This window comes from Syngnathoides biaculeatus, chromosome 19 (genome assembly GCF_019802595.1).
Source record: "Syngnathoides biaculeatus isolate LvHL_M chromosome 19, ASM1980259v1, whole genome shotgun sequence".
NCBI classification, from domain to species: domain Eukaryota; kingdom Metazoa; phylum Chordata; class Actinopteri; order Syngnathiformes; family Syngnathidae; genus Syngnathoides; species Syngnathoides biaculeatus.
Window position 1 is genome coordinate 14,773,109 of NC_084658.1, and position 21,946 is coordinate 14,795,054.

The window sequence follows — 21,946 nt, forward strand, 5'->3', positions numbered from 1 at the left end:
TAAAAAGCAAAGCCCAAGTCGAAAACCTTGACGTTCTGGTTGATTCCGGACCGGACCTTCAACAGTCATATCAAATCAATAATTTTTCTTTTAGCCATCCAAAGAACCTGTCTCGAGTCTAATCTTGTATGTGTCAAGCAGACCAAGAGAAGCTCATCCTTTTGCTTTTATTTCAAACAGGCTCGACTATTGTAAGGGTCTTCTGAGCGGACTTTCCAAAAAGAGCATTAAACGGCTGCGGCTGGGGTTCTGACCAGAACAAAGTTTGTGGTCAGCGCATAGAACTCCAATCCCAAAGTCCTTGCACTGGTTTCCGGTCAGCTTTGGAAGAGATTTTAAAGTTCTGTTACTGGTCTATAAGTCACTAAACGGTTTCGGTCGGGAATAAATGAAGGAAACGCCGACGGAATACAAAACCCAGTAGAGTTCTGAGGTGGACGGACTCGGGTCAAATTGCGGAGCGCAGAGTCCAAAGCAAATGCGGTGATGCGGCACTTAGCTAACATTGTCATGCTGCAAAAAAAAAAAAGAATAAGATAAAGTTTTCATTTTTTTCCTCATGATTTCCAATTTTAATATTACTTGCACTGTACAGTTTTTTAATTGTAATTAATTTTTTTTCTCATTGTTTTAAATATTTTATTTCTTCATCTTCAAATCCTTTTAATTATGCATTTTGTCCTCAATTAACGTCAAAATAAAAACAAGACTCGGGCCTTTCTACTCGGCTCAATCACATTTTAATCTTTTTAGAAATACATACAGAATATTTAAAAAAAATTATCATGTATAATGGATTTACAAGTTGAGAAAAAAAAGAAATACTTTATTCTATTGTAATATGACATCGCCGCTTAAAGTCATTCTGATGTTTAAGTAGAACCGTTTCATTTCAATTTTTTAATAAATAAAAAGGGCAAACACCGTATAAAAATATGAATAAATTACAATTTGAGCAGATTGATGTCAAACAATTGTTTATTCCTAACATTATGGTACAAATCAGTGTAGACAGTTTGAAGCGTTTCCGTTTTTCGCCTTTCTTAGTAATAAACCAACAAAAATATGGACCAAAACAGATATTGCTCCACCATAGATTAAATACAGTTTTATTAGCATTATTATTGTTTAGAAAAGAAAACAAAAAAACAGCAGAATATTTTTAGCTTTGGTTTCAAGGTGGTCGACTGGAAAAAAAAAATATTTGGTAATAATTGTTAGCAAACACGTGAGTGATGGAGTGCATGAAGAGAGAGCAAAAATATTAATAAATAACGCAATCATAGTGAGGTAAAGTCAGCGCCGTCATCGTCGTCTGTACATCTTTTTTTCATCTCTTCTGGACATTATTATTATTATTTTTGGAACAAGATTGTCAACGTGGTGAAAAAAAGGTCTCTGTACAATGTGCATATCAAGTCGAGAGCTTTGGTCCGGGCCACTGACGCAAAATATGAAAACAAAAAAACAAAAAACATTCCCATCTATGTGTGTGTGTGTGTGTCAACCGCCATTTTTTTTTTTTTTTTGTTTAGGTTTCGCTCACAATTGCCTGAATAAAAATAAGACAAAATGCATTTAAATGATGTTTGAAATTGAAAAAAAAAAAAAATAAATAAAAGAAGCCACATTGTGCACCCGACATGGACGAAATTATTGGGAAGGGAAACGTAGTGATTAAGATTCTAATCAAATGATGGATTTGTTGATTTATTAGGAGGCGTGTCCTAATAGTCTTGGCACCTTGCATGAATTATTGGGATCTTTTGGAGACAAAATATTGCAAGACGGGCAGTTTAAACTTCCTGTGACGTTGGTTTTCGTCGGTCCGATTTTTATGGGTCAAAGTGACCCGCGTTTATTTTAATTGATCAAAAATTATTAAACAATCCAAATTAAATTTCTTAAATGGTTAAAAAAATACCAGGAATAGAAATGGAATGCTAATTATTTTTTAAAAAATTGCAGGAATAGCAATAATGTCCCTGGGTCAAACTGACCCGGGACACGTTAAACTCCGTATCATAATCAACAAAAATGTTAAACTCAATTATTAATCATTTATGCTTGATTACAATAATAAACCCACTACATTATTTCTAAATGGGTCAATTTGACCCGTACAAGTGTCAGGAAGAAAAAAAAAAAAAATCACAGAACATGTTTCATAAATGTAAAGAAAAAAGTAAGACCAGCAAATTCTGTCAATCAAGAGTAAATCTATTTTTTTCGCAGCAACAGCTAAAATTTTCCCGGGTCAGTTTGACCCAAACACTTTACAATACCCAGAACTGTCGAAAAGGGGGAAAAAGCCATTAAAGAAACTCATTACATTATCATTATTATTATTATTTGAAAGGGAATATCTAGATCTGTTTTCTCGGGAACAGAAACAACATCCCAGGGTCAATTTGACCCGGGACATTCTTAATCACCAAAATTAATCAATACCGATTGACTGACCATGACTCATAATTTGTCTTCAATTAAAAATGGACTTTCTTTAAAACGGGTCATTTTGTGTAATCACTCAAAAGCATCACAGAATTTGAGTTGATGACACTTATTAAGCTTCACTTAAAAATGGGTCAATTTACCCTGAAGAATATGAAATGATGGAAAAGTCTCAAATATGGGGAGAAATGTTGATATTGCCATCGCAAAACTTATTTTAGCAAAATAATTACGTTTTTTTTAAATTTTGAAATGCATCAAACAACATCACAGCAGGGTTAAAGTTCACATGATCATGTTGGACAAGATGAAAAAAAAAAAATTTAAATGCTGCATGAGTGTAAAAATGAATAAAAAAAAAAAAAAATCAGCATTATTGTCACATTAAAGGGTTTTGTTCATCGGGTCCATTTTGGGGGTTCTGGTGCCGCCGCATGCAGAGAAGCGTGACATGCAAATAATGCCAAGTTTTACGAGGCTTCATTTTTAGTTCTTTTCAGGTCATTTTTGTTTGTTTTTGTTTTTGGTGCGTTAAAAGTGAGCCGATCCGGTTGTAAGTTTGAAAAAGTCCTTGAGCTGAAGTCGGTCGAGTTCTTTGGCTATCTCGGGCTTTGGCAACACACCACCACCGTCGTCGCCGTCGTGTGGTTTTATCGATCGCTGTAAAAACTGTACAAAGTCAACGTGAAAGACAATTTTGGGTCGTCATTTTTCCCGTGTGATTTGGCGCGTGAATATGTACACACAAAGCAGGAAGGAAGGAGGAAAAAGTGGCGCTTTTAAAGCTCCCGTCTGCGGGTACAAATGTAAAAATGGCGCGCGCACCTTGACGTTAGAAAAGTATTCTTCGATGCCACATACTTTGGTAAATTGTGTTTTTCATTTGGTATCTCCTTTCGCCGCCCACATTTGCTTTTGGTACAGTGGTACCTTGATTTACCGCTTGAACCCGTTCCGTAACGCAAATCCGTTTTGGCCACTGAAATGAATTACAATGCCACTAATCGGTTTCGGCCCCACCCCTCCACCCTGCAAAAAATCTATTGTATAAAAATATATCACGCAATGAAAAAAATTATTTCGTAAGGTTTAATTCCTGTCCGTACTGACGGATCGCTGCGTAGGAGGTGTGCCTTTTAGGGGCGTGGCCTAGTGGAGTGACATCAGGATTGCCCGGTTAGTCTGCGTGTGAGCGACTGGGCGTGAGCAGGGACCCGCAGCAGCTCCTTGAGAGTGTCGTCATTTTGCGTGTTTATCCCGTTCGAGAAATGAAAGGCCGTGGGTGGGGTGGGGGGTTTACGGGTCTCCTTGCGAGGGCATGACAGCATCCAGGAATTTGCACATTTATCGAACAACCTATGCCCTGTGTGATTTGCTGAAAAACCACAGATTTTCAGTTTTTCTTCAGGATCATTGTAACAAGGAAAACAATTTGAAGTGAGTTGAGGAGCTTCATTTCGATCAATTTGCCGCAGTCTTGTTGATGCCCTCCCGAATTGCCTTAAGACGCCACAGGATGGCGGCAACGCGCTTTCTTTCCCATTAGACGGTTCTGGTCCAAATGAAGCTACCGTAATTCCCGGCCTGCAGAGCGCACCTGGTTACAAGCCGCACCGAGTACACTTGTAAAGGAAATACTATTTGGTATATAGGTAGGCTGCCATTGAATCCCACATTCAAACACAAGATATTTACAAAAAAATGATGGTACACACAAAGAGTTTAACACTAGCGTAGCGTTAGCACGGTGCTTATGCTAGTGCTAATGCCGCACTAACACTATCAGGGCCCGTTAAAATAAAACCTATCGGTAAATATCACTGACACACGGCAGTAACACACCGGCAACAAGCTAGCACAGCGCTAACAGGGCCGGTAAAAGTCACTTCCTCGGCACATATATTCCACCGGTCTCACTCTTACCGTTTCCGCTCGAGTGCCACCTTGCGGCCGTTAGAAAAAATGCACAAATTATCCGCATCATCGCCTAAACCGCAGGGTTGGAAGCGTGTGAAAAAAGTCTTGGAGGCCGGAAATTACGGTAGTACTCACTTCACTCCAACATAGTTCCTTGGCGGCAAGACGGCACATGTACGTATCTTTGTATTCGAGGGGGGCTAGTGAGAATTTTTCAACCAATAACAGACGGGACGTCCCCCTCCCCCCAAAAAATCTCTGAACTGGTAAAACCGTGAGTAGCCAATCCCAAATTTCTGGCGGAAAACTGTACATAAACGAGAAAAATTGCCCGAGCGACGACTCGTACCTTGTAAGCCGAGGTACCACTGTACGTACCTCACGTGCCTTCCTCACATTTTAATCTCTCAGTCTTTTTTTTGTTTGTTTGTTTTGTTGTTTTGTTTTGGTAAAGTGAAAATCACGACGACGACACAAAGTCTTTTCAAGAGTCCAGGGGGTGGGGATTTCCGGGGCCGGGGCTCATTGGGGGACGTCGTGGAGCGGGTCCCCGAGGTCCAGGGAGGGCGGCGGCGGCAGGACGGCCCCCCCGCCTCCCCCGCCCACCACGTCGGGCTGCTTGAGGCGCTTGATGGTGTTCTTGAGCGCCTGCCGCTTGTTGCAGAACCAAACGCGCACCACCTCCCGGTCGTAGTTGAGCTTCTCGGCGATCTCGGTCATTTCCTGTCCCGACGGGTGCGTGTTCTTCTCAAAGTGGCCGTTGAGGATCTCCAGGGCCTGCGGCGTGAACGAGGTGCGCCGCTTGCGCTTTTTGGACGGCTCGCTGCCGATAAACTCGGTCAGGTTCTGCATGCCGGACCGGTGGCGGGCCTCAGCCTCCGCCATCCAGCGCTCCAGAACCGGCTTAATCTTCTGGGCGCTTTTAGGGGTGATGTCCAACTTCTCAAACCTGGCAGGATATAAAAGGCCAGGGTTCAGTTTGCCTGTCAGACTGCTAGCTATCGTGTTCTCTTGGGCTTCCTGCGGTAGGAAAAAGTGGCTTCTCAGGATGGTGTGTCTGGGGAGAGTCGAGAAAAAAACAAGCTTACTCAAAAGGTGCCCGACGCCCCGCCCCCCTAAAAAAATTAAAGGCCGACTACAAAAAAACCCGTCCGATCCAAATACGCAAGCTCGTCTCTACGGATGACTTTTAAGCGGAGTCGCGATGCATAGTCAATACTTCTGTGCGACTTGCATTCTCAAAATATGAATAATGTAGCAAGTGTGAGAGGCGGGGCATCTGTCAGTTTGCCCCCCCTCCCGTTAGCCAAACGCGAGTTAACATAACTACTGAAAACATCAGCATGTCACACACACACACACACACGTGTTTATTTTTCAAGCTAATGGATTTTAATGTATATTATAAATATTTCAATTATGCCGGCGCGTTAATATTTCATGGCGGGACTGTTTGACATTAGGCGGGAGGGGGAAGTGCGGGTGCGAGGGTAGCGTTTCACATTTTATCGGACGTTTGATGTTGATGCGATGAAATTTTTAAAGGTTCCCCCCTGCGGCGCCGCGTAAATAAAGCGCGGGTGATCACAAAAAGCGCCGGACTTCAAAGACCGGCTTGTCACCTTTGACCTATAAATGTTCCCAACGAAAGGGAACAATGCCCACATTTTCCATGCATCCTTTTCCTTCGCCGCTTATCCTCGTGAGGGTCGCGGGAGTGCTGGAGCCTATCCCAGCTGTCGACGGGCATGAGGCGCGGTCACGTCCTGAACCGGTCGCCGGCCAATCGCAGGGCACATAGAAACGGACAAACAATCGCACTCACAATCCCACCTAGGGGCCATTTAGAGTGTCCAATTAATGTCGCATGTTTTTGGGACATGGGCGGAAACCCGAGTGCCCACCCGGTGAAAACCCACGCAGCCACGGGGCGAACATGCAAACTCCACACAGGTGGGGCCGGGAGCAAACCCGGGACCTCAGAACCCCGAGGCCAACGCTTTCCAGCTGAGGCATCGCCCACATTTTGTTTAAAAAAAAAAAAAACAACTGAAAACTGAACACGCCCCACATTACAGCCACACTTTTCCCCCAGTGTGAAAGATTTCAACACCCAGATTCCCTTCGCACACCCACATGGAGGCGGCTGTCTCCAACACACGGACTTTTCCCAATGAGAACTCTCGGCCTCACGAATAAGCGAAGACGAGCCTTTAGGCTTGAAAGGCTTCCCCCCGCCTGCAGCATTTAGGCTGACGCTCCCTCATCTTATTACGCGATGATGGGCCTTCCTCCCCTTAGTAATTATTAAGTGCTCCTAAGTGCTCGGCGTAATCGCGCCGCGCGTATTCCGCAGGTCCCGGCGGAGGATCGCGAGGCTAACGCGTCGGTGGGACGGCGCGCTCTGGCCTCCTCACCTGCAGATGGCGGACTGGCTGTACGCGGGGCCCTCGGCGGCGCTGAGGGCCTGCCCCACTTGGGTCTGCGTCAGGCCCAGGGACAGCCGGCGGATCTTGAAGGCTTTGGCGAACTCGCGGATCTCCTCCAGGTTGACGCCGTCCACCTCGCTGGGGGCCGTCTGAGGGTCTGCGCGGGACGACCGGCGTTCGTTACGAGCATATTCATCATTTATAAAACACTGCACATAAACACATTGTTTAACATATTCTTCTTAATCTTCAAAAATGACTATACAATTGGTTGAGTGGCTGTGTCAAGATGAGATTTCTATTTTCTAAATCAAAACGACGAAAAATAGCACATTTGTAAACCCATCCGTCCTTTGCCGCTTATCCTCACGAGGGTCGCGGGGAGTGCTGGAGCCTATCCCAGCTGTCAACGGGCAGGAGCCTGAATTGGTTGCCAGACAATCCGTTCGTAAAAACCAAGTTGTCCTAAATATGTCCGCTTACGACGTCAGACGGCACCGACGGGGAAAAAGCCCAAAGTTGCGTCGCAAATCCAAATGCGTCTGCGGATGACGGCTGCCCTGTGGCATCCTGCTTAGCAAAGCAAAAGTTTGCGCCTGTGAATTATTCATCTCGGTCATTATCAATCAATTATTAAAAGGAATCCTCCCAAGCGTGCGTAAAGGCAAAAATCTATGGGGCTGCCATCTTGTCCCGCGCGTGCGCGCCGAGCGACGTCCTCGGAAAGTGCGGAGGGACGAGGCCGACGTTCCTCGTGGGAAACTTGTTGACTCGCAAAGGCGAACGGAGAACATTTGGAAGGAAGCGACGCAATCAACAAAAGCCTCAAATATCAATATTTCATATATTGGACTTATTTAGTCTTCAATGTCTTTACCTTTCTATGTTTGAAACATTGATGACTTTGTTTGATTTGTTTTTACAAGCATGTTGACACCACACAAGTGCGTCTATTATTATTATTATTATTATTATTATTACTCAGAGTAGCACTGTCGTAGACTTTCAAATGTTCAAGTATATTTGAGAGTGTACAACAGAGGGGAGGCCATTTTGCTACAGCCCAACAACAAGTTGATCAATGCCGACGTGCTCTTGGCCGTTATTAAATCCGGCGGCGTCGGCGGGTGACAAATGCAATTTACCCGAATAATACGGCAGATTTGTATTTATTTTTTCAAAAGCCGGCGGCCGCGTGGCGACGGGCTGCGGGTGATTTATAAGCCTGTGACAAAATGGCCTTGGAGGATGCCACGCGGGCTCATTTGCAACGCGCGCATGCCAAATCGCGTTGACGGATACGTGAAGGAAATGATAAATAATAACGGGACTCCAGTGCGAAAATCAACATTGCGTCACGCATCGAAACGGCGTGGGCCTCCTGCTACGTTTCTTTTGTGCACCTATCGTGGTTCATATATGTCATGTCATTATCCAAGCTGCTTATCCTCACAAGGGTTGCGGGAAAGCTGGAGCCTATCCCAGCTAGCTTCGGGCAAAAGGCAGACCTCCACGTGTACCACCACACCATCAAGTCAGTGATTTTATATATATATATATATATATATATATATACATACACATACACACACATATAGGTAGATATACGGTATATACACATGCATATGGACATACACACATACAATGCAGCGTTTTAATTTTTTTTTTTTTTTAAAGAAGCTGTTTTATTGAGCTAGAACTTGCTGGTCACTTTTTCCGATCCAATTACTCATGAACAAATAATCCGGTATTCCGAGGTTCGTACCCTTTCCCCCCACCGCTGCTAATTTTGCGGGATTTGGGTTGCGCGCTGACTTACTGCTGACCAGCTGGCCCACGCTGAGCGCCGAGGAGGAGGAGGAGGAGGTGGACGAGGAGGAGGAGGGCTGGTGGAGGGGGCTCTGCCGCTGGGGCACGTGGAGGAGGCCGGGCTGGGAGGACGAGGACGGCGAGGAGGAGGAGGTCGGCCCGTTCGCACCTTGCTGGGCCTGAGGCGACACAAATCCGAACCAAAGCGGAAAAACACTCAAGTTAACTGCTTTTGAACGCGTCACGTCCACATCCATTTTCTTTGCCACTTATCCTCACGAGGGTCGCGGGGAGCGCCGGAGCCTATGCCTGCTGTCAACCGGCAGGAGGCGGGGCGCAGCCTGAACTGGTCGCCAGCCAATCGCAGGGCACATCGAGACAAACAGCCGCACTCGCAATCACACCTTGGGGCAATTTAGAGTGTCCAATGAATGTTGCATGTTTTCAGACCAAAAGGCTTATGCATCACTTTGCTCTGAAGCTACCAACAACTCTAGATAAACTTAACTTACGCCCGAAATTCATCCGACTGATCAGGAGCGAGTAGTGGCCTCTCATTGACATTCGCCAAGTTGAGCTAGCGTTAAACGGACGCTACGTGTAAACAAACGCGAGCGTGGTGGCGAATTGTTGGTGCTTAACTCCATGCTAACAGTGACTAGCGCTCACTCAGCGTTTTAGTTTCATACAAAGGCAGATTCGAAACTCTTTCTGCTTTTTATGACTTCCTGTTTTCTGACGGGTTCAATTGGAATGGGGGGAGGACAAGAGAGAGAAAAATTCATTGACATTTAGAAGTTTAGAAGCGTACATCCAGCAGTCCTGGAATCAAACATAATTCGTGATGTGTGTGCGGGGCGACGGCACGATAACAATGTAGTTTTATGTTTTATGCACCTTCCCTACGCGCTTTAACAACACCAAGACAGGCGCGTCGTCACTTTTTAAAAAGTCGGGCCGGCCTCTCCTCCTTTGCTGTTAATTATTTTCTCCGTGGCATGTGTTTGTTTGGGATGCCTGCGAGTACGGGGGGGTGTACGCGGTAGTGACGGCGGGGGGGTGTCAACAGTCTAGCGCGCACTGTCAGGACTGCTGACAGGCCGGGAGAATTATCTAGCTTCACTGGAAATATTCCAGACTGCAGAGTCCTGACAGGCGTAAATGATTCCCCCGCGTACGCCGGAGCTTTGAAGTGGAGAGCCGGGCGGTAAACATCGTTTACCGAGGCAATAATTCATGGCCGAGTGGCGGGCGGCCACAATTAAACGTCACGTCTGCGCACTTTAGCGAACTTTTACCGTGTAATTCTGCGCTGGCAATTCCGTCAATAGCGTTTACATTGTCAAGAGGGTGTGACTGGTATGGATCCTCCAAAAAAAAAAAAAAAAGTAGGAGGAAACTTTTGGAGGTTAGCGTGACGGCGATGAGGATTTCAAGTCAGGATGAAAAATTTTGACTGACTCTACTGCCAAAAAGCAGCCAGAAGCTAAGCTGCAGTGTTTGTTCACATGATAGCCAATCAATAACTTACTTTGACCTCAACCGCGTAAAAAGAGCTAACGAACGTTAGCGTTGACGGACGTTAGCGCCGTCGCCAGCTCACCTGCTGTCCGGGCTTGATTGGCGACAGCGTGATGCCCTGGGTGTTGATGACGGGCAGGATCTGATTGCCGATCACCGTGGCGATGATCTGGCCTTGGGCGTTGGTCAAGAGCTGCGGCGTGATGGGCGGCACCTGCAGCGCCGGGTTGCCGGCCCCTGATTGGCTGGAGGGTCCTGCCGGGTTTGGCATCAGGGGGATCGTTCCAATTATCTACCAAAAATAAATAAAATGGAGCAGAGAGAGACAAAGGAGTCAGCTTTTGTTTTGTTGGGGACGAGAACCAAAAAAAAAATACACCGTCATTTCCGGCCGATAAGCCGCGATTTTTTTCCCCACACGCTTTCAACCCTGCGGCGATGTGGCTAATTTGTGAATTTTTTTCTTACGGCCACGAGGGGGCGCTCGAGCGGAAAAGGTAAGAGTGAGACCGGTGGACTATATGTGCCGAGGAAGTGACTTTTACCGGTCCGGCCCTGTTAGCACTGCGCTAGCGTGTTACGACCATGTCTCAGTGATTTTTACCGGTATGTTTTTTTTTTTTTTTTTTTTACGAGGCCCTGTTAGCGTGGCGCTAGCGTTACCATGGCGTTAGCGTCCAAAACTCTGTGTACCTTCTTTGTAAATATCTCGTGTTTCAATGTGGGCGCTTGCGGCTTTGACACAGCTGCGGCTTATGAATGTACCAAATGGTATTTCCATTACAAATGTACAAATGCGCTCTGTAGGCCGGGAATTACGGTACATCTGGGTTTAGGGTTTCATACTTGATGGAAACACAGACGTTAACAAATTGTGTCTTCCAAGGCTTAAGAATGTTGCTGAAGCAGTCGTACAGACATGAGCAAGCGAGGCCAGAGCGAGCTGCTGGGAGCGCAACGCAAAGGTCAACGCTGAATACCTGTGTGGAAGTCAGCGAGTGTGTGCGAGTGTGTGAGATGGTGCACACCAGTGACCGACCGTGTTAGCCCGAACGTGTGCATGCGTGACCGAGAGCGTCTGAGTGTGTTTAAGTGTCTTTGTGTGTCTGCTGAGAGGAAAAGAAACAATAAGAGGGGGTCTCGGGGAGGTGGGGGGTGGGTGGTGGGGGTTCAGTCCGGACCACAGCAGGTCACCCCCCCCCTCCACCACTCCCCTTCTCCCTCCCGTGTACTTGTAATCAGGAAGGGCGTATGTGAGTGTCACAGTGCGACGTGTGGCCAAGTGCGGAGGACGTCATTACGCAGGAGAGCAGCTCGCACGCCTGGGGAGCCGACTTTGGAAACTGGCGGCACTCAACTGCGACGACGACGCGAGCGTGTTTGCTATTTGGATGCGAAAGGGTGGGGGGAAGGTTCCCCTGACTGCTGTCCATTTTTTTTTTTTTTTGGACATTCGGTGTAAGTCTGCATTTAGGGATGTCAAATGGAGCTGCAGTGTATTTGGAACGCCTCACTACGACGCAGTGGAGCCAACGTGATGTCGCCAGCCTCCTGTAAAAACCCAACAAAAATCTTTACAATGTGACGTTTAATAAGAAAAATAACACACAATTATATTGTACATTTTATTTGGATTTACGTGGGCTGTACTTCTATCCTCAAACTGCATATGTTGCTACTGAGTGTATCGTGTAAACTGTCCAGAATTTGAGGCAACAAAATCAACCTTTGCTAAAGGGTTAGCAACCGCGATTAGCTTTAGCGTGCTATTAACTCCCATTTTAGGTAAAAAGAAACATTTTACCATTCTACCATTTACCATACATCACATCTATTAGTGCCTTCACACTTCCTTATATATGTTCTTCTGTGGTTTTGGGCAAAGTTTATCACTGGTCCAGCACTGCATCCCACAACAATAAATGCCCGTGTGAAACAGCGCAAACAATGTTTTTTTTTTGGGGGGGACCCCAGTATTGTACAGGTTATTCCCCCCCCCCCAGCTCTATTATATTGTTTTAAATACAACGTGCAGTTCTTTTTGCTTCATATTTTATTTGACAGTAAAGCTTTCCGCCTCAACAACTGGTCGACCGCATGATTTTATTGCCTTTCTAAAAGTCTTTATTATGAAATAAAATGTATTTTAATAGACTCCAATAACTTTGTCCGTGAACACAAAATGACTTGTAGATTCAATGGCTTCTCTCAGTGCTGCCCCCCACCCCCCCGGCCCCCGCTTGACATAATCGGGGGGCTCGTCGGGAGCAAGGTGGGCCGGCGATGTGTAATTCATCCCCGCTACGCCTCATTTGCTTACGTTGGTTCGCATTAGTGGGAAGATAATTTCTCTCTCTCTCTCTCTCTGGCTCGTGTTCTTTTCCTGCCACTTAGCATATTTTATTGCCCCCCCCCCATCACCCCTCCAGCGAGCCCCCTCGCTTTGCATGTCGGCGCGGCGGGGGTAACTTGTTCCGCTCAATTATTCATGGTCGTCGCGCCGCTAAGTGCTTGTTCCGTAAGCGTAATAAAAAAAAAAAAAAGCGAGAGGGTGACAGCTTGCTTTTGAATATTGTTATGATGACACTCCGGGGGCCTCGTTTATAAAGCTTATATTTAAGTAACGTCGCTTAATACATTAGTAATGGAGGCGTGAATGGCAAACGCGCCGCAAGTATTCGACTGATGTTACCTCCGCCAAGGCTTTCATCATATCTTGTTCATAAGGAGGAGAGAAAAAAAAAAAAAAAACATTCACGTATAAAGTTGGACTAACTCCATGTTATAAATAATAAAAGTAAAATATATATTTCATCCAAATGAGGATGCTTTGGCCTGCAGTCGGGTTTATTTTCTGTTGCAAGCCCTTGTTTGTTCGACGTCCAACCTGCTTTCAAGTACACACGGGTGATATCTTTTTCGGGTGGGACACGTTTCAGCGGCCCCCCCCACGTCTGAATAATGCCGGGGAATAATGAGTCGGGGAGCAAAGGCCGTAGCCCGGGGCTTTGACCGTCTCGGTGACCTGATTATGTCAGCCGCTGTCAGCCCCGGCCAAGACGCTACCAAAGCGCGCGGTGCGTCAAGTCGGCATCGGCGCGGATCCAGAGCCGCGGGCGCCTTTGGGAAGCCACCAAAGTCCATACTGTCTCATTAGCCGCGTTTAGCGTCAAGAGCGCCGACGAGCCCGTACCGCCGCCACCCCTTCGTGGCGGTAGGACGGAGAGTTAAACGAGATTTTGGCGAGTAATTGCTCCCACCAAACGCGTTTGGCAGCGGGAAGAATAATCTCGCAATATTATAAGGAAACGCTCTTCTGTTATGGGAAAAAACAACACACTAACGGCGATATTATAACAAAAAGACATTTTAGAACAAAATTGTCATCAAACTCGAGAATAAATATGTAACATTACAAGAAAGTCATAATGTTACGAGACTTAAATAATGTTTTTTTGAGAATAAAGATTTCATTACAAGAAACAATTTTGAATTTTGCTGGCACTTTCTTTTGAATTTACAGTAAAAAGTTGTCACAAATTTATGAGAATAAAGTTAAAAGATGACGTGAAGAAAGTGAATGCTAAGAGAAATGAGGAAAATAGATTGAGAGCAAGTATTCTATTACGCTAACATTCCTTATATTTGGCAATAAATACATTATATTACTACAGTACAGAATGTATTAGACTGCCCCCTGGTGGCCTCTGTCCTCACACCATTGAATTAAAGTTTTAAATCATGATGCACGATTATTCTGAGAAACATATTTTGTAAGTGATTTTTTTTGGGGGGGCGGGGGGTCTGAAATGGATGAATGTCATTTCTATTCATTTGAATGGAGAAAGATGATTAAAGATAAAAATGTTTTGAGTTTGGGGCGGCACGGTGGATCAGCTGGAAAGCGTTGGCCTCACAGTTCTGAGGTCCCGGGTTCAATCTTGGACCCGCCTGTGTGGAGTGGAGTGTTCTGCCTGTGGGTTTTCTCCGGCCACTCCGGTTTCCTCCCACATCCCAAAAATATTGCAATTGGACACTCTAAATTGCGCCTAGGTGTGATTGTGAATGCGGCTGTTTGTCTCCTTGTGCCCTGCGATTAGCCGGCAACCAGTTCAGGGGGTACCCCGCCTCCTGCCCGTTGACAGCTGGGATAGGCTTCAGCACTCCCTGCGACCCTCGTGAGGATAAGCAGCAGAGATAATGGATGGATGGAGGTTTTGAGTTCAACAAAGGTGGGGAAAGGCGGCTTGCACTGAATTGGAGGCGTGTCACCCCAGTGTTGAAATGATATTTTAGCCGCGTTCGCCCATCAAGTGAACGCACTGAGGACAGTCAGCCTCGTGCGCCCGCCGCCCGCCGTTTCCCTTTAATATGTGCGACGCGCGCTACCTGCAATGAGATGATTCATTAGACCGAGGCCGCCACTGACAAGCGTCATCATTCAAGCCTCTGGCTACTGATGGAGCAATTCTGCAGCCGCCGTTGACTGTGACCAGCTCAGCGTTTTTCGCGCAGATAAGGAGCAGAAGGAAGAAGGGCTTTTGTCGACGGGGGGTGGGGGCTGGCCGGGACGGGACGCTCACCTGTCCTTGCGCGTTGGTCACCAGCTGCCCGCCGCCTCCCTGCAGGTTGGACAGGGCGTTGCCGAACACCTGGGAGCCGGCGGCCAGAGAGCCCATGGCGGCCGCCGCCGCCGCCACCGCCGCCTGGCTGGCCAGAGGATTCAACGGCTGGGAGGACAAGACCGGGATTGCGTTATACATTATGTGCATTAAAAAAAAAAAAAAAACATTCCAAGAAAGGATTACATTTTAGGGAAAAATATTTGTAAAAAACCTGGAAATTTATTGGAAATTAGTCTATCATGAATGATTTATGAATGGAAAATAATAGCTAATAAAGAACCAAATTTTGCAAGAAAATATTTGTAATTTTAATTAAAATTTTATCTTAATACAATAAGATAAAATTTTAATTTTATTAGAACAGAAGTATCATTTTCATGGAAAATAATATGTAATAAAGGACTTTATATGGTGAGAAATAGTTTCTCAATTTTGAAATGAAAATTTGATTGCAAAACAATAGATGATAAACGCCCAAATAGTGCAGGAAATAATTTGTAATTTTGTTCATATAAAATGGGAATTTGAATGAGAATTAAACTGGAATTGTATTGGAAAATAAGAACAAGGGATTTGATATAAGAGATCATTTGTGATTTTCTTGAGTGTGATAATTTTCTGAGAATAAAACTGGAATTTTCTGACAGTCAATGTTTATGTTTTCTTGGAGCATAAACACGTACACGGCTGAACGTCCTTGCTGCCTTTCTTTCACCTTCACTTTTAGCGAGCACCAAAAAATCATCGGGCACGACAAGGGCCTCGCGCCTCGAAGCGAATAAGTGATTATTTGAGCACTCTTAAGTTCTTCCTCCGGCTCGACGCTTCGGATCCAGAGCCAAACTTCAAACCTGACCCACGTGAGCTCATTGGGTTAGCTCAGGCCTGCCGCCGTATATTATTACGCTTTCTCAAATCAAATGACCGGCAGGGAAAAAAAAAAAAAAAAAAAAAAATCAATACTTTTTCATTGACAGTAAAGGTTAAGCACATTAAGAATGACACCGCATTTGTCTTATGAAATCATATTTCATGTCGGTGGCTGCCCTCAAATTGGCTGTGATGGATATATCCTGGAAAGTCATCCACTTTTTTTCCCCCCTCCCTTTATTGTCTTTTTATGTCTTCTTTGCACAGGACTACATTTTTAGAAAAGGCGATGGTCGGCTTGTGGCAACGGAAAAACTTAAAAGACATATTTAGCACATTTCAAAGGGAGTTGTGATTTTAATGTTATGTTGGGAAATCAATCAATCTTTGTTACACACTTTAAATAAAGAAAATACTGTACTGATGTATTCTATGAAAACATAATAGAGAATACAAAGAAAAAAACTGTACTATCGTATTCATGTTTGCTGTGTGCCTTTAAGGGGTGTGGCCAACTAAGCCTCACGTCTTTTCTTGCAATTCTTCTATTCCTGCATTCGACTGTTCAAATATATGATTCAGATTCCTCGCACACATTGAGATACAAAAACAACAAATCTAAAAGTGAAGAAATCAGGACGCTCGAAGTTGAAATGTGATTTCTTTTTGTTAACAGCCAATTAAACAGCGAGCCGGCTTTACTGGCAGCGTCTCGGATAACAGTCCTTTCCCATTGTGTCAAACGGAGATGAAAAGACACGCCTGGCTTTATTCGGCGAGACCAGCGTGCGTTTACGGTCGTGTGCGTTTTCCAGACCTAAACAGGTGATTTTCCGCCACGGCGCCTCCTCGGCGGGTGGGGAGCAAATGACAGGGCCCCGGCGAGCGTTTGCGCTGATTGCATGTGTTGGAGGAGATAAACAATGATTCTTCCAGCGTGCAGACGGGCCCGCCGTTGCGCTTTTGCTTCTTTACGCTGCCGTTGACACGTTTCGATCTCGGGCTAAAGCCTCCATTTTCGTGTCGGAAAGATACGTTCGGCCGCAAATGGTGTAAAGTGCGGCGCGGCTGCGCTTTGTTTTCAGACGGAGGGTCGCCTGGCGCGCGTAATCTCGGAATCAGGGGGTGGGGGGAAGCGGCACGGCTGCGCACCGTGGCCGGACTCGGAGACCCCCCACCGGAAATCCAAAATGGTTTTGACACAAAGGAACCGCAGTTGAGCCGAGAAGAGCTAAATGGTTAGCCATGCTGACACCACCGTGAGTTGAGCTTTTTCTCCGGCAATGGATTATCAATTTAGTCTACAACTATTTTGATAATCGATTGAAATTGTCCCTAGAATTTCAGCGTCTCATCGGATCTTCCGTTTGTGCAGTCCTCCGTGAAAGCAAACTTCTTATCTTCGTGCTGAATCAAAGTAAAATATTTGCTTCCGCTTTGGAAAACAACGCTCGACACTATTGGCTGTTTTCTGACATGTTACCAAATCTGTGCTGTTTTTTTAATAAAGGGGTGATTTAAAAAAAAAAAAAAAAAAATCCATCTCACTGATTAATCCCCCCAAATAATCGAAGGATTCATCAATGACAAAAATAATCATTACCCGCAGCCCTAGTTGTGTCGAATAATCCCAAATGAATTTTGATCGGATGACTGATTAATCGTCGGAATACTCGATCTTAAGAATATTCCATCGATGCGGCCATACTTGAGATATGCCGCCGCTTGAGTGAAGTGGGGGAAAAAAGATGGAAGGAGCTTCAAATGCTGTAACGTCCTCGCATGTCGTCAAGGACGACCGCAGTCCCCGATGCACTTTGAACCGATTATTAGAGAAAAAATAAACAAACAAACAACAACAAAAAAAAACGCATGCTATTATTTGGAAAAAACTTTGGAAGTTGGGGCACTCTTAAGTCAAGGTTCCACCGTGCATGAGTTTCACATTTTTTGATTCAAACTCCTGAAATATATGAAGGAACTTTTCCAGCATATTCCAGCAGATTAGTGTGACCGCAGCTTCCCTCGTTAGTGAGAAGAGCTTGTCGAGTGCATGGTGTTGCCCCCCGGTGTATACAACAGTAATAACAACAATATTGCTACAATACGCCAAAGTTGGCCCTCCCGAACCTGGAAGTTTGTTCCCCCTCCCCCCACCTCTACACCCCACGCTTGATGTAATCAAGTGTGACACGAGAGCGCACGCTCCATATCTGTCACCGGGGCCGCCGACGGGCCTCTGCTGACTCTTCCCTCGCGCCCTTCTGTGCTTAAACATCAAAATGCCATTAGGCCCTCGCAAACACCTCCGTCGTGGGGCCGTCTGTTGCCCACTGCTGGGCCTCTGCTGCGCACCTTGTGAAAAATAAAGCCCACCGCACTCCTCCGGACGGAAGGCGAATATTGAACCGGGGACTAAAAAAGACAAGAATGGGCCTTGCGAGGGTGGTTACAAGTTGAGAGGATCTGGGGTTTCAATTTGCATCTTCCTGTGTTTGCTACCGCATAAAACTGTAAATTGTGTGAATGCGTATTATCAACTGGACACGTATGGAAGTAAATAAGTGTCACCAGGATTTGAATTTGAAATGTAAAGTGATCATATTTTCAATAGCTGCTACAATTCACTGTCTGAAATTCACCGTCTGTGCCACCGGGCAGGGTTACTTCAGGTCAGAACCGAACCGAACAGTTACGCTTTCCTCGTATGTGACGTCACGTGACTAAGAAAGCGTAACGTCACGGACCAACGGTGCGGGGGGCGGACCCAAATCCAAGACTTTCGGGCAGAGGCAAAATGTTCAATATGGTTTTATTCAGGAAACTGCTCGATACCAAAAAGCAGTCCAAAACAAGGCAGAGGCAACAAAATGTTTGGCAAGGCAGGATCCAAAAAGACATGCGGCAAGGTCCGATGACTATGGGGGAAAGTAACAGGCTTAACTGGACATGATCAAAAAAAAAGGGCACAGAATCGCTGTGCCTCGGGGTTACTCTAACTTACGCAAGGAAGCGGAGAGTCCCACAGGCAGTGAATGCAACTCAAAAACACAAGGCAAAGAACTGGCAAATGCCAGTAACAAAAACTCACGAGTAAATACTTGGTCTAATTACAGTGCCTATTGCAAAACATCTTGACAGGTGACAGGGGTCAGATGTGACACCGCCCAGAGCGGTGGCCTGGCCACGCCTCTCTTGGCAGTGGCAAAGCCTTGCTCAGGACAGCGTAGCTGCGATGGGCTGGGTGTTCAGTTCTGACCTGAAGTAACCCTGCCTGGTGGCACAGACGGTGAATTTTCGACAGTGAATTGTAGCAACTATATGGAAAATTCAAATCCTGTTTTCTGTGGCCTTTCAAATTCAAATCCCGCTAGCACTTATTTACTTCCATATACACGTGGCCCGCGACTGACTTGGCAAACAGGTCGGGTCCTACCCGGCTTCGGTGGCCCTGAAGCCAGCCGGGCGAGCCACCAGCCGTCGAAAACGGACGTCCGGTTCTTCCGCGGACGGCGTGATGTCATCAGAGCCGTTTGAGCGACAGCTAGTTAGCGCCCGATCAAATAAAAAGCATTAAGGCGCGGGGAAACGGCGGCCGTCTAATGAGGCGCAATGCAAATGAAGGCGGAGGGAGAGTCGTGAAAACGTTGCCGCCGACGATAAAGCGCTGATGGAGTGCCGGGCGCCGGCCGTCAATCTCGCCGCTCGTTACCTTCCGGCCGAATTAAGAGCGGCTTTAATCGTGCCATAAAATCCTGGCTGGCCCATTTGTTGATAATTGTGAGTCTTTTCGGCCGTATATTCCCTCCTTTTACGCTACGTTCCGCTCGGGTTTCTTTGATGGCCCAGAGGGATGATCGATGATATTTAGTCAGCTCGCCGCATCTTAAACGGCCGAGAGTAGTCGGTGATTAAGCATCTGGCGGGGATGTGCTGACCATGTGACATACTTGGCGCGGTTACATCTGGAGAGCCACTCGCTGGTGGGCCGCCACCCATAAATCTCCACACGCACGGTTGGAGAATTTAAAGAGGACACATTATGGAAAATTTACTTTTCAATGGCTTGTCCACAAATAATTTTGTCTCCGGAGTACCTGATGACTAACAACGTGTGAAATTAAACAACCGAGTCAAACTTTAGTTATCTGGCTGGTTTTGAAAATGACATATCTGTAGTTAAAAAAAAATGGACTACTTTCCATAATAAATGCTCCCCCCACGATTGGCAGAAAGGCTGGGTGAAGATCCACAGCCACTTTTAAGCGGACCGTCAAATATTTTGTACTGTTTTCTGAGATTTTTGTCATAACTCTCATTTTGACAAAGGCGTGTCACCAACAAGTTATGGGAACTCTTTTAAATTGTGAATAAAAGCACAATATGGCAGAATTTTCACATTATTAAGAGTCCTCCGTGCTATTATTGCAGGACTTGCTCGTAGGCATCGAGCATATCTAAACGACGACCCCCGATATTCAAAATGTAATAAAACATTTCTTTTATTTCATTTTAAGAACCCCCCCCCCACCCATCGACGGGCGCTGTCCGGGAAACGTCTTTCCAGCCTCGTGTGCGCTCTGACATATAAACACAGCATTCGAATGACTTTAATATCTGGCTAATCAATGTCCAGTGATCTTTTGATGTTCTCAATTCAATACATGGAGGGGTCAGCCGCGGCGCGCTTTGATAAACACAATAAAGGTAAGTGATGACTCTCCGCCGCCGCGCACTCCAAAAACACGGGCGGTAATGAAGAGAAATGGAGGAGTTGTCATGTGTCACCGGCCGACTCTGCCGGCCAAAAAGATGAATCACGGCGGCGGCCAGCGCCCTTGATCGATAATTTCGCCCAAAATACGAACCGTAAAGTCGTCAGAGGGCCCTCAGATGAATTGATGACATTAACATCTGTATTTGGATCGATCGCTGCGGTTTCGAGCCTTTTTTTGTTAGGAGCAGCCCACGTTGACCTGAAACATTATTTGGGTTGTCAAAATTGACAGCACGGCCTTCAAATGGAATCACAAACAATGATGGCCAAAGTGATTCATACCCTGGCCAAATATGAATTTCGATTTGGGATATGGGGATCTTTTGGATACAAAACAGTCTTTCACGTATTATGCGAATACCAAACACCGGCGACCCCTTAGAAATCACTAGACACACCCACCGAATGTCATTCTCGCAGATGTCGAGATCGCGCTGGCGAGAAAATTCAACGGCACCGACATTTTTTTGGAGTGCTGAAAAGCCATCGCGATGCAATTTCTATCGGCATCATGAAGTGCTTTAATGAAAACTTTTTCAATTTTGAACAGGAGTGGATTCACCAACTCGTCTGTGGTTAAAAGCTTATTTGACCTACTGTTCAATAAAGGTAGCGTGCTAAGGTAGAATTCGCTGGGCAACAAACACCCCCCTCACAACCCGCCAACCTCCGCATCAGGCTGAAAGTCACCCGAGATCGCCGTCGCACTGGGCCTGTCCGCTCTCAACGGGCTCACCCATCAGGGGTAATCACAGCCCGGGGGTCTGCCCCCTACCACCGATCTCCACAATTTACCGGCAGAGCAACATCTCTCTTCCCCTACGACTGCACCCCGACATCGCAGGCCCGCCCCGAGGACCTCCCCCACCACACCACCACCCCCGGCCCGCAACTGCCGCAATTATCTGCGCCTCTCCTCTCCATCCTTTTCTCTCCCGCTCTCCGGCAATCAGCCTTCATTAGAAGCCTCCGGTGAGGAGCGCGGTTGTAGCCAAGGTCGGCGGCTGCCGAGCGCGACGGCCTTTGCGAGCCTCGCCGCCTGACGATCTTCATCTTGCCTCGCCTCTTTGCCGTCCTCAACCCCCGCCCCCTCCCGGCTCCTCCTTTCCAGTCCATCTCGGCTCCTTTTGTCTCCAGCTGAGCTCCCTCCAGAGAGACTCGTTCGACTCTAAAGGACGGTGACCCATTGTCCTTTCGCTTCTTGAGCTAGAAATAATGTTTTGATGAGCTCAAGATTTCATTTGGTAAAAATTCACATGGAAATCGTCATACCAAAATTGACTTGCGTGTTTCTAGTCAAAAACGCAGTTTAACAGATAACAGCTAACAGACATTTATGTTTGCAGTCTAATGAAAACCAAGTATCTCCCAGTTTTTGTGCTTTATACATAAACACCTAAATCACTGAAATCCATTTCGTTGGCACGGAAAACAATCTCGTGTCACTTTTAATCATGTTATCCGCCTTTATGAAGCCGCAACTCGCCTATTATGCTAACACGTGTATTAAGCGAGCCTCGCCAATCGAATGAATTGATTTTCCG

At 46.1% G+C, this 21,946-nt stretch overlaps 1 protein-coding gene across 1 annotated transcript in view; it reads right to left on the minus strand.

Annotated features, from left to right (window-relative positions):
* Positions 1 to 891: 891 nt before the first annotated feature.
* Positions 892 to 21,946, minus strand: part of pou6f2 (POU class 6 homeobox 2) — a 76,087-nt gene continuing 55,032 nt past the window's right edge. The window contains exons 7-11 of the mRNA XM_061806008.1: positions 14,714 to 14,860; positions 10,213 to 10,422; positions 8,620 to 8,788; positions 6,789 to 6,957; positions 892 to 5,428 (exon numbers count right to left, since the gene is read on the minus strand). Coding sequence (XP_061661992.1) covers positions 4,894 to 5,428; positions 6,789 to 6,957; positions 8,620 to 8,788; positions 10,213 to 10,422; positions 14,714 to 14,860 — 1,230 coding nt within the window. The 3' untranslated portion in view covers positions 892 to 4,893. The remainder of the gene's footprint in view (positions 5,429 to 6,788; positions 6,958 to 8,619; positions 8,789 to 10,212; positions 10,423 to 14,713; positions 14,861 to 21,946) is intronic.